This window comes from Rousettus aegyptiacus, unplaced genomic scaffold (genome assembly GCF_014176215.1).
Source record: "Rousettus aegyptiacus isolate mRouAeg1 unplaced genomic scaffold, mRouAeg1.p scaffold_m13_p_11, whole genome shotgun sequence".
NCBI classification, from domain to species: domain Eukaryota; kingdom Metazoa; phylum Chordata; class Mammalia; order Chiroptera; family Pteropodidae; genus Rousettus; species Rousettus aegyptiacus.
This window is the reverse complement of record NW_023416286.1, coordinates 59,873,273-59,890,254: the sequence shown is the minus strand read 5'-3', so window position 1 is coordinate 59,890,254 and position 16,982 is coordinate 59,873,273. Positions and strand designations below refer to the sequence as shown.

General features: G+C 40.2%; 1 protein-coding gene and 1 long non-coding RNA gene across 3 annotated transcripts in view; one reads left to right on the top strand and one right to left on the bottom strand.

Moving 5' to 3' along the window:
- LOC107517658 overlaps positions 1–7,911 on the bottom strand; it is a 34,845-nt gene extending 26,934 nt beyond the window's left edge. The window contains exons 1-2 of the long non-coding RNA XR_001598570.2: positions 7,776–7,911; positions 5,050–5,260 (exon numbers count right to left, since the gene is read on the bottom strand). This is a non-coding gene — a long non-coding RNA (uncharacterized LOC107517658). The remainder of the gene's footprint in view (positions 1–5,049; positions 5,261–7,775) is intronic.
- Positions 6,688–16,982, top strand: part of HS6ST3 (heparan sulfate 6-O-sulfotransferase 3) — a 568,249-nt gene continuing 557,954 nt past the window's right edge. For both annotated transcript variants that reach the window (XM_036228870.1, XM_036228869.1), the window contains exon 1: positions 6,688–7,558. In XM_036228870.1, the coding sequence (XP_036084763.1) occupies positions 6,843–7,558 (716 nt within the window). In that variant the 5' untranslated portion in view covers positions 6,688–6,842. The remainder of the gene's footprint in view (positions 7,559–16,982) is intronic.

The window sequence follows — 16,982 nt, the reverse complement described above, 5'->3', positions numbered from 1 at the left end:
GTCATTTACCAGCTCTGTGACCTTGTATAATTAATGTTGTCCAATCTTGGTTTCAAATGCAAAATCAGACTTTTTAAAGAAAAAAATAGGTATCATTAAAAAATAATTCTAAAACATAGCTTTATCTATCAAGAGGCAAAATCTGACTGAGGAAAAATGTGTACTGATTTGGCCTTTTAATCTCCCCCAAACTGATTTATTTTGACAGAGGAAAGAAAGGGGAGTTACTAGATTTTGAGTGGGAGTGGTATTGATGCCTAAGGGGGTGACTGAGCTTCTCACAATGATGCGGAGTCTCTACTGGCATTCATTTGGTAGTAGCAATGATAGAATTGTCTCCTTTCCATGTGACTTTAAAATATTCTACAACATTAAGAAATGAAATTAGCCTTGATGTGTAGTAGGATTTCAAGATAAAAAATAAGTTTTTTGAGGTATTTTATATTATGGAGAACTATTTTGACCTGACATTTAAAAAGAAGACCTAGCTCGTTTATGAGAATCATACTTTGTTTTCTTCACTCCCCAAATCTGCAATTTGTCATTTCTCTTCATTTAAGGTTATTCCCTGCTTTTTCTTATCATATGTACATTTATAAGTCAGGTCTATTCTTACTTATCCTACCATTATTTTTAATTCTAGTATTCACTAACACCTCTGCTCTTTCACTTTCTTCTTGAAAGGGATGGCTTCTGGACTTCTTTTACATCCAAATAAGTAATTTAAGAGAAAAGCTTCTGACTACTTCTTTATGTTGTCTACTATAGTCAAGTCTGATCATTTATATGCTGAACTACACAGTATTCTATTAGCAATATTCGATGGGGTTTAAAGCCACTGACTTTAGTTGTGAACATGCTCCTGAGAAAAGGCCATAGAACAGCTTAAAGGTCGGGCAGACTAAAACGACACAGTTCAGTTGGACATGATGGCTGAGGTTATAATCGGGCAGCAGAAGACCCTGCAGAAATCGAGACCTACACCTGAGTCCAGCTGAGACTATCTATAGTTGGGGTCAGGGAGTGCTATGAAAAAAGGAACATCACACAGATCACATCTCCTTCAGCCAATGCAAAGATGCCACACACACTCCCTTAGCTTAGATTACCCTAGAGGAAGACAAGGAGAAAGTAGAAAGGAAAAGCACGAATCTGAATATCTACTCCAAAGAAACAGAGGTGAACTGAGAAGTGACTGAGTTAACTTAAGTTGTATACTTTTCATTTTCCTTTAGCTCAGGAAACAGAACCTTAAAGGCTAAGTTTCATTCTGTTATTAGAAAATGAAGGAAGTTATGTCATTCCATATCGAATTTGTAGACTAGTGACTGTAAATTATTTTCTCTGGGGCTCATCCTTGTCCAAGCCCCCATCACTCGTTGTGTGGAAAACTGCACTGGCCTCTTCACTGGTTTCCCTGCTTTCTCACTTCATAATTCTAATCTGTTCCTCACAGAGCTGAGTGAGTTTTCATATCAATAAGTCGTCTTTTCTTTGCATAAAACTCACCAACGGCTCCTTTTGCACCTGTTATCATGGCTCTAAATGATCTGGCGCCAACTACCCTCTCGCATGTCCTTTTTCTACCTCAAGTCCACCAAAGTCTTTCCCACTCCAGACCTTTGCACTGTTCTGCTTAGAAAGTTCTTCTTTAGGATGTTTGATGTGGTCAGTTCATTATATATCTTAGGGGCTCAGCCCCTTCGCCCCTGCATAGCAAGAGTCTTTTCTGACTGTCTAATGGAAACGACCGCCTTCTTCTCACCATCCCTGTCATTTCCTTTTGTCACATGGCCTTCCTTATTTACCCTAATAGAACTTGTAATGGTCTCAGCTGACATCCCAGTGGACAGTAACTCTATCCTTTGGTTATGTGGGCCCCAAACCTTAACATTATTTTCAGCTCCTCCTTCTTCTTACACCCCATATTCAACCTGCCAGGAAACAACGATGGCTCCATCTTGAAAATGCAGGCGCTCTGACCACTTTGCGCTGCCTCCTCTGCTACCACCCTGCCTTGGGCTGAGCCACCATTGTCTTTCGCTCGGTTACAGAATAGCCACTAAACTGGATTTTCTGCTTCTGTGTTTTCCCACTTACAGTCTCTTCTCAATAAAGTAGTCGAACAGATCCTTTTAAAACTGTTCAAATCCTCTAGTGGCTTCTCATTTCTTCTAGAGTCATATTCTTACAATGGCCCACAAGGTCCGACAATTTATACTTGAGGGAAAAATATATTTTCCTCATTGTTCACTAAAGTATTCCAAGTACCTAAAAATACCTAGTAACATACTAGGGGCTCGATATACATCTTTGGATTAAATGAATGAATCTTTTTTAGTGACTCATAGTTAGAATGTAGGATACATGAGGATAGGTTCCTTATTGGTCTTGTTTAATGTTATAACCAAAGTACTCTGAACTGAACCTGGTATACAGTAAGTGCTTGACAAGCTCTTGTTCAAGAAAGAAATGAATATTTACTATGAAAAGATTATTGAATCTGTTTACACTATATTGAATTAATGTATACATTATGCATACTAGGATAGATTCCATTCATTACTCATAGGCAACTATCTACAGTGAATGAGGACTGTTATATAATAAAGTTAGGAATAAACTGTTTATCTTAATAGAACTTTATGGGAAGCAGAATGTAGGGTTATGGTTGCCCCAAAGTTATAATCATGTAGTGAACTGCAACATATTCAGAATATATCACCATTCTTTCTGCAGTCTGTTCTGCCTATGCAAACTTTTCTGCTTTAACTTCCTAAGGAAAAAGAAAGCTACTGCTTTGCTGGCTATTCACAAAACTGCTTACCCTGGGGGACTGCTGTTTGTTTGTTTCTTCTTCTTCTTCTTTTTTTTTTTTTGTCTTGGTTTGTTTACAAAAATGAAAAAAAAAAGTCACTTCCCTGTATAAGAGCACTTTGTATTCTTAAGGAGAGATTCACATTCCCAATCACTTACATAATCTATTTAGTTTTTCCTGTTGTACTGGAGGGCATTCTTATCTATATGTTCCTGTGTGCAAATGTAGGGGGCCCAAAACATTCTCCGTGGTTCTTTGGATTGTTCATCCCTCCAGGGTTTCCTCACCATTCTCAGAGGCAGTTTCTGGCACCACAGGGAAAATGGAGAAGTTGAGATGCAATTTTATCTCCCAATTGAACTTGATTAAATGGGGACTGTTCTAATCAAAAGTTTGAATCCTAGGGGAGTGCAATGTTGTTAACGGGTTTGAGAATATTGAGAAGAACGTGGAAGAAGAGTACTGAAGTTAAGGCACAGAAGAAACCAGGCAAAGAAATAATTGTAGTAAAGCTTATTAAGGCATAAAATTAGGTGAACAAATTGCTTCACAGATAGTGTTAGGCTCATTGTTAGACTGGCAAAGGAAGTGGAAGAAAGCTCTTTGAAAACATTATTTTTATTATTTTAATAATTTGTGTAGGAATTGTAGTAGCTGCAATCTGTTAGCCAGAGACAATTGCCAGCTGGTGTCATCATGGAGTAACTATAGCAGGCTGAATGCAAATATGTTTTTCCATTTTACCTGGAGAGCATTCAATTACAGAAAGTTTCTATTTATTTTCACCTGAATGTGAGGTCTGCCCTTGCAGATAAGAAAGTCTGTTTATTGCGTGATTTAAGAGCTTTGATTAGTTTCCCGCCAAGTTCCAAAACTTGATAGGGAGACCACACCTGGTACAGATAGTATTTACACAACCAAAGTTACCTATCATTAAGAATGAATACTTGGGTCCATGCCTGAATTATCTGTGTAATTGCTTGATTTTATGCATCGCTTTCCTTGTGGTTACCTCAAAGAAACGGTGGCGCTTCATTAAGTATTTTACTGAAAGCAAAAACAGATCTGGGATAATGTTCTTTGAAAAGAGTTAAAGGTGCACTTATTTATGGACACATACATTTTATTAGCAACATGGTTATTATATTTGTTTGTTATAAAGTTTTTTTCTGAAATTATCCAAAATAATTTATTTTAACAATGATGTGATCATGTTAAATTGTAATTGTCTTTCCCGTGTTTATCTGGGAACTCACAGAGTAGGTGTCACAATATTGCAGGATGTAGAGATTGTTCAGCTTTGCCTACAAAGCCAGAAGGAGAGGGAAAATAATTTTTATTTGTTCTATTCCAATTTCATTGTCTCTTCTTGCCTCTTGTCTCAAAGGGTCTCAAGAAGGGAGAGAGGAAATTATGGGCTCTGTTGTTGACGTTCATTGGATTTCTTCAATGGCAATTTGAATGTATTTCAGGGATGTTTGTGGCTTCTAATCCTGGCTCTGCTTTCATCTAACCCTCTTTAGTTTAGTTTCCTCATCTCTGAAATGGGATATTATACTCCTCGTATCTCCTTAGAGTGTTGCTCTAAGAAGCAAATGAGATAATGGCTAGGAAAGTGCTTTCCACTCTACGAACTGCCCCCTGCACTCGGGTTATACATCTGGATAGCTAACAAGGGTATATTTATCCATGTGATATGAAGTGATTTTCTAGAAAATGAGAAACTTCTCATATAAAGTAATATAAAAGTATAAAATTTTACTTTGCTAAAGCAAACTTATGTATTATACAATAAGTAACACCATTAACTAGATGCATTCACGATTGGATTTTTTTCTGGTTTTTGTGTTCTTTTTTTTTTTTTTCTCAATTTCTTGCTTTGGAGAGTAGTGTGATGACATTAACAGGATTTTAAACTTCAGGTGAAAGGAAAAGAAATAGAAGCTTTAAAGATGCTGATTCATCTTACCCAACACCTTTCTTACTAATATAAGCTTATACAGTATTAAGAAGGATGCTGTTTGTGGTTGTTTATAGAGTTGAAAAGAGGAAAGGAAGCAGAGGAGGAAAGCTTTGTTGAGAAGACTCCCACTGCCTTCAACAATAAAAATAACTTTATATGGGTAAGTGTTAGCATCTTTGAAAAAGACCTGATCTTAACTGATGGCTGTGAAGGGGACAGTCTGACAAATGCAAGAAATCAACGCAGTGTCTCAGGAAGAGACAGGTACCTTATAGATCCATAAGGAGGCCAGGTGTGAAAGTTGGCTGAGATGAAGGCATGGAATGTCAGGTGTGGTGGACTGGGACTTCCACGGTAGCAAGGAGGGTGACGGAGGCCTGGGCCAGGGAACCAAACTGCATTGCCTCCACCTTCAACACACTATACTCTTCAGGAACTCCAGGGATTTACTCCAATTTGATGGTATATCCATTCATTACCTAAAAAACAGAAATTGCTATTAAATAAAGACTTGGATCTCAGGTAAATGCAAACTTAAGACTTTTGTAAAGTAAAGTTAAAAAAAAACTTCTGCACATAAACAGAGCTCATTTAGTTTAAGAGATACAGTTAAATGTAGGTCTTGTCCACATTGCGCACATTTGGGAGCTCAGTGTGTATTAGCAGAATGCATTTTAGGAGGTGACCCATAAAGTCCTCTTACGCTCTAAGTACTGCATGGTTGTGGCCAGGACTGTATGGTGCTAGAAGGAATGAAGTGTGGGTTGAACACAGAACCTAAAGCACAGTAGATCCCTTAATGGATAATGGCAGCTCACCATGAATGGATGCTGGTTGAATTAAGTTGTCGAGTTGGACATACCAAATTTGTAGTTAAAGAACTGGAGTAAAACTCGAACACCAGTTAGAATGTCTTGCGACGAAATTAAAAGCAATCTGGAGCCAATTTTCCCTGCTGATCAGAGATCAGCCAACTGGTTTGGAGTCCTGTTTAGGTGAATCTGCCCAGCGGTGGGCAGGTGTTATCCTTGTAAACAGGCCGGCCAGATTTCTGTCCAATTACAGATTGAGAAAGCTGCCGATTTAGAGGTCTCAGATCAGCGCCAGCTAAGCTCTCCTCCAGGCCTCGATTTGCTCCGCCTTTGCCTTTCTCCCAAATCTCTCTAGCTCGAGGCAGAAGGGATTCCCATCACCAGCTGCCTCCTCCAGTCCCGCGGAGCGGCGGACTCCTCCCCTGGAAACTCCTCCGGGGCTGGGGAAGGCTTCGGCGCATGCTCCGTACCTAGGGCAGGTTTTTGCTGCGGGTAGCAGGGCTCCTGTCACACCGGCTGGCGGGTTGTGGCGGTGCCAGCCAGAGTGTGCGAGTGTGTCTGCGTGCCCGCGCCTGGGCGGACCGGCCCGGAGCAGCAGTGTAACTCGCTCGGACAGGCGGCTCTGCACAGTCGCCTCGCCCGCAGCCGCTGCGGGGGGTCCGCTGCAAACTTGCGGCGAAAAGCGTCCGCCCTCGCGGTTCTCGCGCCCCGCGACCGGAGGGCAAAGGAGCCCCGCGCGCGTGCGGGGCGCGGTGCCCGTGGCCGGCCCGGGCGGCGGGGCTGGGCCGCGCCTTCGCCCTTGGCTGGCGCCCTGGCGAGCCTCATGCAGCCCCCGCGATCGCGGCCGCAGCTGCCCAGCGGCCCGGGGCAGGTCCAGGACTGGAGCCGCGCTCCCCAGCGCCTGAGTGCGGGCGGCAGGATGCCCCCCGTCGCTTGAGAGCGCACGCCGCGCCGGGGCGGAAGCAGGGAGCGGACTGAGCCGCGCGCCCCTGGGAGCGCAGGGCGCCCCACGCCGAAGCCGTCACCGCGCGCGCGGGCGGCCGCCTCCCCGCTCGGTTCGCAGGCCCGGGTCTGCCAGCCTCGAGTGCCGGAGTGCCGCGGGGCCGCCAGCCAGCCGCAAGCCTCGGCGTCAGGGGCATGGAGGAGCGGCGGGCTCGGAGCCGCGCCCCTGAGTCCCCGAAACTTCCGAGCCGGCGCCAGTCGGCGCCGCTGCCACCGCCGCTTCGCCTGCCGGCCTGAGAGCGGGACCATGGATGAAAGGTTCAACAAGTGGCTGCTGACGCCGGTGCTCACTCTCCTCTTCGTGGTCATCATGTACCAGTACGTGTCCCCCTCCTGCACCAGCTCCTGCGCCAACTTCGGGGAGCAGCCCCGCGCCGGGGAGGCCAGCCAGCCTGCCGCCCCAGGTCCGGCCCGCCGGGCACAGGTGCCGCTCGAGGACTGGGAGCGACGGCCCCAGCTGCCCCCGCCACCCCGGGGGCCGCCCGAGGGGCCTCTGGGGGCCGTGGCGCCGGAAGACGAGGACGAGGAGCCAGGGGCCCCGGAGGAGGAGGAGGAGGAGGAGGAGGGAGAGGAGGAAGAGGAGCCGGACCCCGAGTCCCCTGAGAACGGCTCCCTGCCCCGGTTCGTGCCGCGCTTCAATTTCACCCTGAAGGACCTGACTCGCTTTGTGGATTTCAACATAAAAGGGCGCGACGTGATCGTGTTCCTGCACATCCAGAAGACCGGGGGCACCACGTTCGGCCGGCACCTGGTGAAGAACATTCGGCTGGAGCAGCCGTGTAGCTGCAAAGCGGGCCAGAAGAAGTGCACCTGCCACCGGCCCGGCAAGAAGGAGACGTGGCTCTTCTCCCGCTTCTCTACTGGCTGGAGCTGCGGACTGCACGCAGACTGGACGGAGCTCACCAACTGTGTGCCGGCCATCATGGAGAAGAAAGACTGTCCCCGCAACCACAGCCACACCAGGTACTGTCCCCTGCTCCGTCTCGCTTCTTGCCACCTCCCGCCGTTCTTTCCCTAGTCCCAACCATGAGCTGCCCTGAGCGTTCTTGGTGGTTCTCCAGCGTCTTAACAGCAGTTGGGGCAGAGGCTTTGGGAAGGGGTCAAGAAACCTCTGGATAGTGCCCTACTCTTGAATTCGCTCCTCCCTTACCCCCATTGCTTACCACCACTCCCCTTTCACCTTCAAAGGTGTCCGGAGCCGTCATGTGTGTCCTTCCTTGTGCCTAGAACGGTGTGGCGTCCCTCGGAGCGGACGTTCAGAAAACTGCGGAATGGCAAGAAGGCCTGGGTTAGATAAGCGAGATTGAATCCTGGACCTAAGTGCTGTGAGTGGAAACCCAAACCCAGTAAAAGGCAGAAGTAGCTCGGCGTAGAAAGGCAGGGCAGGAGTTTTCCAGGCATGGTGAAGCTGGAGGGAAGTCTAATTTCTCTATAAGTGGCTCTTGGGTGGCTGCTTGCCAGCTGTGGAAACAATTCTCTTGATGGCACTTTGAAGATACATGTTCAAATTCCTGCTCTACCTCGATAACCATAATTCTGGAGATGGTTTTTGTTGCTGAGCAATGCCAGGATTTTGACTCATGCTGTTCTAAGCAAGATTGTCACTCTCCCCCAGGCCAATCCATCAGCTCATTCTAAAAGCATTTAATAAATGCTTACCCTGTGCCTAGCAGTGTGCTAAATGTTAAGTGGATACGAAAATATAGTAAGTAAAATTTCTTCCTTTCAGGAGAGAAAGGCCTTCTTCCTCCCTTCCCCTTTTAAATAGTAATACTGTTGAGAATTAGGAAAGTTTGACATCTTAATAGCCAATGAAACTGCTTACATTATTAACATCCTCTGAGAGAGGCATGGGCTTAAGAATTTGGTTGAATGAATGTTCCTTCTGCCCATTGCAATTTGAAGATTAATCTGACATGCTTGCTCAAGAGACTAAAATATTAAAAGCTTGGAACACTACTTTATTGAAGTTTTTATCTCAAAGGTTTCAAACAATTTGGTGTAAGAAAATAGGAATTTAAAAACTCAAGCTCAATATGTTGATATCAGATAGCTTTTGCATTTGACATTATGGAAAAGCTTCATTTACTGGCAGCTACCCAGATTCCAGAATTCACCATCACTGAAGCATCTAATTGTACTTCATTTCTCCAAGAATGAGCAAAATTTCATTATGGGATTTATTTTTTTATTTTTTTACTTTGGCAGTTTTTCAAATGCTTTCTCTCTTCCCCGCTTCTTTCTCTATTTAACGGAAATTGGTTAGACTTGGAATGAAAGCATTAGGCTCTTTCCTTAGTATATTGTAAGGAGCTTTTACTTTTAAATATTTCTAATTGTCTAATATTTTAAACCCTGCTCCTCTATTTCAGCTTAAAATAGTCATTTTTTTAATTGAAAGGTAGGCTTTAGTTTAAAATTATTTCAGAGGTGCTAGTAATTGTGTTTTAGATGTATCTCTCGCTCTCTGGCGGGCTCTTTCTTTCTCTCTAAATATATATACCTAGAACTTATTTTCCAGATCTTCATCAAATCTAGGACCTCACCATTTATTTATTTATTTATTTATTTATTTATTTATTTATTTATTTATATTTTATTTTTCGATTACAATTGACATCCAACATTATTTTATATTAGTTACAGCACAATGGTCGAACATCTCCAACATTTATGAAGTGATACCCCCAGTCTATCCAGCACCCGGATGGAACTATACATATTACTTTGCCATAAAACAGTTTTTCAATTATTGCTTCCAAACTTCCTAACAAACAAAACTGTTATTTCACTAAGAGAGAATCTCTGCTACATTTTACCCAAAATTGTACTTTTGGGATTTAGAACTTTATGTATTAATTTCTGAATGACTCAAAAGAGTTTGCTAGTCTGAATCCCAGCTAATATTTCACCAAAACTAGAGACTTTGATTATCACATAGAAACATTTACTGACCCTTCCGTAGGGATCGGCATTATTTTCTACTGATGTTTACAAAAGTCTTAGTGAATAGGTGAAGATTTTGGAAGAATTAGAGATTATAGAATCTAAAAGTAATGGAATTTTTGCTTGGTGATGAAATGATGCTGCTGCTACAGACCCAATAAAGATTAAAGCAGTAAGGTCTCACTTCTATAGAAAAAAAATCACTGTCTTTCTACTCTGTGATGTAGGAAGGTTACACCTTTGCTATTTGAACATATGGTTCTATTGCACAGTCAAATGCTTTTCTTTGTTTAGCAATGGACTACGAACATTTATTTCTTCCTGAATTATGAGTTATCACATGACCAGCCTGTACTAGTTTTTGTTTTTTTTTTTTTAATTTTTAATTTTTGTGGTAGCATTTCTCTTTTTGGCAGAGAGTAGCACTTTTTATAATCTTTCTTCCCTTTCTTCTTTATCTTCTCTCCCCAGCCTGGTATACTCAATTACATTTCTTCTCTAGATGCTGTAGGACAGAATATTTGTGGTTTATGTGAGGTGCTGTGCATCAAAATCTAGAGAGAAAAAGTTGAAGAGATGTTCAGTAGCATCTTCCTCACACAGGAGAGGGAATTAGTTGTCTGTCATTGGAATGTCTGTGTACGGCATTCTACAGCCAGCTAGATTAGCCTGGATATGGAGGGTGCATTTCCACAATGCAAAATGGCAGATAATCTATTAATATATAATGAGAACAAGGTTCTTCAAATAGGACTGACTCTAAGCAAGATTGAGAAGTAGATCATGTTGACTTCAGTTCTTTAATTTCTTTTCTTTTGGTCCCTCCAAAGATGTCCCATCCCCATTTCTCACAGAAATCAGTGCTCTTGTGAATTATGTAATGGGTCAGAGCAAGGATTCTGGAGTCAGATGAGTATGGCTCTTGTGCTTACTAACTGTGTAACCAGGAGTAAGTTACTCCTTCTGAGCCTCAGATTCTTCATCTTTAAAGCATAAGTAATAATTAGAACTTCTCTTACAGAGCTGTTATGAAAACTAAGAAAATGCATGCAAAATGTTTCACATAGTGTTTATTCATAGTATAATATGCTGGCATATAGTACTTAATATGCAGGTATATAGTGATACCTAGACATCACTTGTTAACTATAATAATATTTTCCTGAATCAGGCCTTCTTTTATAAGAGGATCTGAAGTCAATCCTTAGAGCTACCCAGTGTAAATGGGTCGCGATTTATAGAAATGCCATTTTATGATTGTATTGAGACAGAATGCTAAGTTCCAAACATAAGAAATAAGTGGAAAATTATCATCGTTTGGGCGTCAGTCTTCAGGGAACAGGATGGGAGACAATATAATTGGATGTATCTTCTGTTGGTGACAAGAAACACTGACTGTCATGGTGAGAGAGGAGGTGGGAAGTGGGAGGCCAGCACTAAATGGAGATGCATGACGGAGTTGAAGGAGCCACCATATGGATTTTATGAATCCAGGAAGGGCAAGGCTCGGTGACCAGCAGTTTGAATCCAGCACAGAGGGCATTTCCGACCACAGAAATTGGTTAGAATAAGATAGGAAACTAATAGGAAGATAGCATATTTGATGACCACTTTTATCATATCTCTGATGATTTCTTCCCATTACTTTTCTTTTGCTTTTTTCCCCAATTACATATTTCTTTGTTACTGTATGCTTTTCTCCTTTGTCTGCATGCCTAGGTCTTTAGGAGACTTTTCTTTGCTGTTGGTGAATATGGATAGAATCGTAACATTGTATGAGTGAAAAAGACTGATGAATAATCTAGTCCCACAGTTTATATGGCAAGTGGGTAACTAATTTTAAGGAAGTGAACTGATTTGTCTAAGGTTTCGCCAGGGCACTTAGTAATTTATATTCAATGTTTTGGCTACTGTTCTTTTGTTTATTATTAAAAGTATAGTAGAAAGTGTCTTAAGCACCCACTATATGCCAGGCTCTCTGATAGTTCTAGGAATACAGTTTAGACAAACAATGTTAGTCTATAAACTTAGGCTATTAAGGAAAATAGACCTTGGTCTTTGATAAATATTGCTCTCATTCTTAAATAGTCCTGGAAAGAGATTCCATCCAAAACTTTTGTAGGGTGGGTTGGCAATTTTTGTCTATCATGACCTGCATTCTCTTGGTCTTGTGAGAGCAGTTGGAATCTTGTGAATACTATACTAGACAATACCCTCTGTACTGCAAATGGTACAAACCTAACTTAAACTTAGTTCAGCCACAGAGGAATTATTGGCTTTATAACCAGACAATAAGAAAAGTAGGGGTAGAATTGGTTTCAAAAATGACTCGAACTGGAGATTTGTGGTCTTTCTCCCCACACTTTTTTTACATCTTGACCACATTCTCCCAAATTGTCTTATTCTGTGAAATGAGTAAATGGCTGTCATATCTAATAGCCCCACAAGCAGAGAGGAAAGCAGGTCTTTTCCGAGTTCCAGTTTGAAATCTTGAAGGATGGCTTTGACTAGCCCAGGTTGGAACTTGCGGCTATTCTTTCAGCCAATCAGTGTGGCCAGGGAGATGATGTTCTCTGATCCACCTTGTATCACAGAACCATCCCATGACTGGTGTGTGTATTATCACAAGAAGGGGAGGTAGTATAGATACATCTCTATACTACCAGTGAGTTCCAGATAGTCCTTCCAATTATGTCAATTACCGGTATAAATAAATGAGAAGCAAATGAACCTTTAGATCTCTTCTTTGCATTCTCTTTAGGAAAAATTTTAAGTCAGACTATGACTACAGTTTATTTGCAGTGTCTAGGAACTGTGTCATGAGAGGAATAGTGAAGAAAATGATAATATTCAATATGAAGGTCAGAAAAATAAAGAGACATAAAAGTTGCCTTTAATTGCTCAAAGGAGGAAGATGGAGGAGACTTGGTCTGTATTTCTCCAAATGATAGAACTAGGATAAGTGAGATAGAAGTAATGGCATAAAGATTCAACTCAGAGTAAAAAAGAACTTCCTAAAATATTTATAACCATCTAAAATGAGAATGAACTCTTTTGTGAAGTGGTGTGCTCCCCAGCAGTGAAAATTTTAGACTTGGCCCATAAATTACTGATGGTGTAAAAGGAAATCCTTCCTGGCAAAGAGCCTAGCCTGTATGGCCTTTTATTTTAAGGTTTTGTGTTCTAACCTAATCTCAGGGTATCTTTCTCCTCCCCTTTTCTGCCAAGAGAAAACAAAATCAAACCAAAAAGAAAAAGAAAAAAAAAAAAAAGATTATAAATAAACTAGTCAGTTCTCAAACATTTGTAAATGTTTTTACTAAGGAAACTTTTGGTCAAGCATATGCTGATGGTATAGGCTTTTTTATACATTCAGACTCAAGAACAATAAATAAGGCTTGTGCACTAGAATGTCTGCTTCTTAATAAGTATAAAAAGGTAAGATGAGAAAATATAACACAACTTGCCACAAAAAGCCATAACCACTTTGAAACATCATCTGGTTATTGCTTTTCCTTTAGACAGCAGGCTAAAATATATAAGGAGGCTGAAGAGCTCAGTTTCAAACACAATCTGGAATATTATGGCCCATACTGCTTTCTAAACATATTCTTTTTGATGTCTCTTCTAATTAGAAATGTTGACCTGCAAAGAAGGTTAATTTTCACCATCAAGTTTTTGTGCAGAGTAAAACTAAGGAGATATGAGATCGTTCTGCGTATGTGCCATCTCCACTTATATATTTATTACAGGGTCTCTTCATGTATTGCTTCTGATTCAAACCATCAATATTTGCTGTAAATCAGGAGGTTCAATTAAACCCTTTCAATTTTTTTTTTTTTTTTTTGAGTCGTGAAGCTAAAATTGGAGGTGGTAAATGGTAATAGATGATTTATTTTTTGCCTTTTTTCTTTCAGGTTACCTTGGGATTTTTGAAAGGGTTGATTTTAGAGAAATATAAATATTCATGTAATAATTGGAAACTAGGTAAATTTAGCCACTAACAGAGTGGATTTGCTTAATCTTAGACTCTTATATTATTATTCCCTCGAGCTAATTATTATCATGTCATTTTGACGAAGGACAATCAGAAGCTTATGGCATTTGAAAGTTATTTATGCTTGATAATGAATTAAACAGGTTTAATTGAGACTGGCAAATCCTAATGTGATTTTAAGAATCATGAAATAAATTAATTATTGGTCCAAGAAATAGGTTTAGTATGAAAACAAATGAGGAACCCAAATTAATAGTTTGTAGTAATCATTTATCTTGTTTTTGAGTTTGTTATATTATAGATATCATGTATATATTCTCTGTTAATTTTAATTGGCTAATGTAAATTAACTCTGTGTTGGGCAGTCTACTAAACATTTAACTTTGACAATGTTATTTGTAAATATAGTCACTCAATAAAACACATGTAAATTTCCAGCACAGAGACTGATCTATAGAAGCTGCTCAATAAATGTCAGCTAAAAATATACTGTATGTTTTAGCTTACCCTGTAAAACTATCAGGATAACTTGACAAGACTGGTTCCTTAAAAGAAGGAATTATCAAATGTTTTGTGTCATGACTCTCTTATTCAGATGCAAATTCTTGTGTCTAATATAAATTGTTAGCAGTAGCCTTCCATAATTCCTCTGATTCTCTAGAAGAGGAGTGAAAGTAAGTATGGAGGCCAGAGCTTATTGGACCATTCTAAGAGGTTTCTACTATTAGACATTATGCCACAAATCAGAAATTCTGTTGGGTACAAACAGATATACTTGCCTCTTGGGAAGGCTAATCTTAATCTTATTCATTTTCACTTTGTGAAAAATCAGCTTAAATGGAGAGCATAGGAACATTGATGTAGAATGGGACGGTGAAAAAGCATATGTAATGTAGATCCTGGATTACTACTGGTCAAAGTCAGATAGTTGAGGCGAGGTGTTGTGGTTCGAGATTGTGATATTAGAGAGCAATGAGAGGAGATCCTGAGTTAGAGAGAAAGTCCTCAAAAGAAATTGGAAAAAACTCAATGATAAATTTATCACCTTCTGAAAATTGTACTGCTGCCCAGTTTATGAATGTTATTAGGGTAAAGTTTGGGCTATAAAGTCAAACTAGCTAGATTTTAATCTGGCTCAACCACTTACTGTCATATAACCAAGAATAAGTCAGTTACCTGCTCTGTACTTCAATTTCCTTCCCTAAAAAACAGGAGGAATAATAGTACTATCTCACAATGAGCGCTGATAATATGTGTGGCACTCTTGAAACACACCCTGACACATAGAAGGATTATCTATTATTTTCTCATTGGACTCATCTTACACATTTATGCTGTTTTGTGTAAAAACATGATGATAGATAAACCTGTACTATCCTTTTTGGATCTGGAACTTTTCATCCTGAATGATGCAAAAGTGAATTTGCAAGCTTTTAAAGCTATAAATGATCAAAGTAAATGTTAATTCTTACGATACCATGGACACTGAATGGATACTTAATGAATATTGTTAAATGGAACAACATTTCTTCAGCATATCATTTTATTTTTTTGTGGGAAATTAATGAAACAGCAACAAAAATGTTTAAACACATACAATTAAATTCATAAATGAAGCAATCCTGCAGTGAAATTGAATTAGTTGCCTGTGGGCACATAAATATTAGTAGTTCATTACTATTATTAATATTTTACCCTGCTTTTATTGCTAAATGTTGTGTCATTTGTTGTCAAAACCTTACATTTAACACTTTATGTTCATGGTTTCCTCTGCATTCTAGTTTCTTTATAAACAAAGAGGGCAGAAATGCTAACCACCTTGATGTCCTCCATATTTATTTGTTAGATTTTACAGAGTATTTCTTCCAAAGAAGTCAAGGTTATGGCTGTATGGCTGTAAACCTGAATGATAGCTTCTATATTTTGTGGTTTCTAATTAGAAATTTGTAGAATTTTATAGGTTTGCTTCAGAAGTGAAAACATAGACCTAGAAAGAAGAGTAAACATGATTTTTAAGAAAGATATGCAGTAATGTAACCTGTGTGTGGAAATTTCAAGGTAAGACCAGTATAATATAGTAAAGAACGAGGTGACATGCCAATGAAGAGAGTACAGACAGTGATAATGCAGAGTGTAAATTAGAAGGCTGCAACAGAGGAGGGAGTGCAGAAGGACAAAAGTAGTCAAGGTGAAGAATGAAATCCTAAAAGAACCAAATCAGAAGGAAGGTACTAATGAAAGTAGAGGTCAGAAATTTATCTTGGGTGTAATATTTGTCTCATTAGTACATTTATGGGACATAATTAGCTATCTTTAAGGCTGTCTGAGAGCGCTGGTGTATTTAAATGCTGCTGATGTTATTGTATTTACTCATATATTCCTTTTCTGTATCAGACTGGTATTTATTGGTAGCTGTATTAGTCAGGGTTCTGGTAGTAAACAAGGACACACTCTGGTATTGTGAAGGGACTAGTTACAGTTATGGATGGGGTAAAAGCTCCAACACTGGACCTGAGGTACCTTGCTACTAGTAACAGGGGAAACTTAATCACCCTGGGCCTGAAGTGTGAGAGGGAGAGAACATGTTGTCAGTATCCACCGTCTGCTGGAGCCTGACAGGAGCTGTAGTCTCAGTAGTATAAAGGGCTTCCCCACAGGAGCCCTTTGTAGAAATCAGGCAAAGAGGAAGGGGTGGGGGAGGAAATACCTTGATTACTTTCTCCTCCCATCTCTCCATCTCCTTCCTTTGTTTTTTCCATTGCCTGAATCCACCTGGAAGCTTAAGGGCTAGAGAGCTGATTGATTCCATGGGCTTTGGCAAGGCAGAGAAAGATGGAGTATGGAATTGGGTTTATGGGGGGTGGGGCGGGTAGGAGGAATGGAAATGGAGAATAACTAGCACAGTGCCTCGAAGTAGTTTGAAATTTTTTCTACTTCATTTTATGAATGCCCTGTTCAGTTCTACATATGAGCCGAGAATAAATACTCTTTCTTTTAGTACTTCTATCATATGTTTTCTGTATGGACCATTAGTCTCCATCTAAAGAATGGTGAATGCAGCAAAAGGCACTCAGCAGAGGAACAGTCACATAGACAAGTGACTTTTTGCTGAGTAATAAAAATAATGCTAAATTTGGGTGTTTTGTCACCTTAGTACTACAGATTCAGTTGGTAATAGTGACAGATTTGGGGAGTTAGATCTGTATGATGCATAGTATACAACTCATATTTTACATTACATTTCTGTGTGGTATTTTATGAATTTTAAGTTATATTACAGTATTTGTTAAGGTATGATAAAATAGTTTGCAAAACTGGCTGTAGTATGCAAAAGTGTATTTATAAGATGAGAAGCTTTCTGCTGCTTAATTTTCTTCCAAGAATATTAAGAATAATATTTGTGTGACTTTAAGTCTCTGAAGGTAAAAAGTGAGGAAAGGAAAG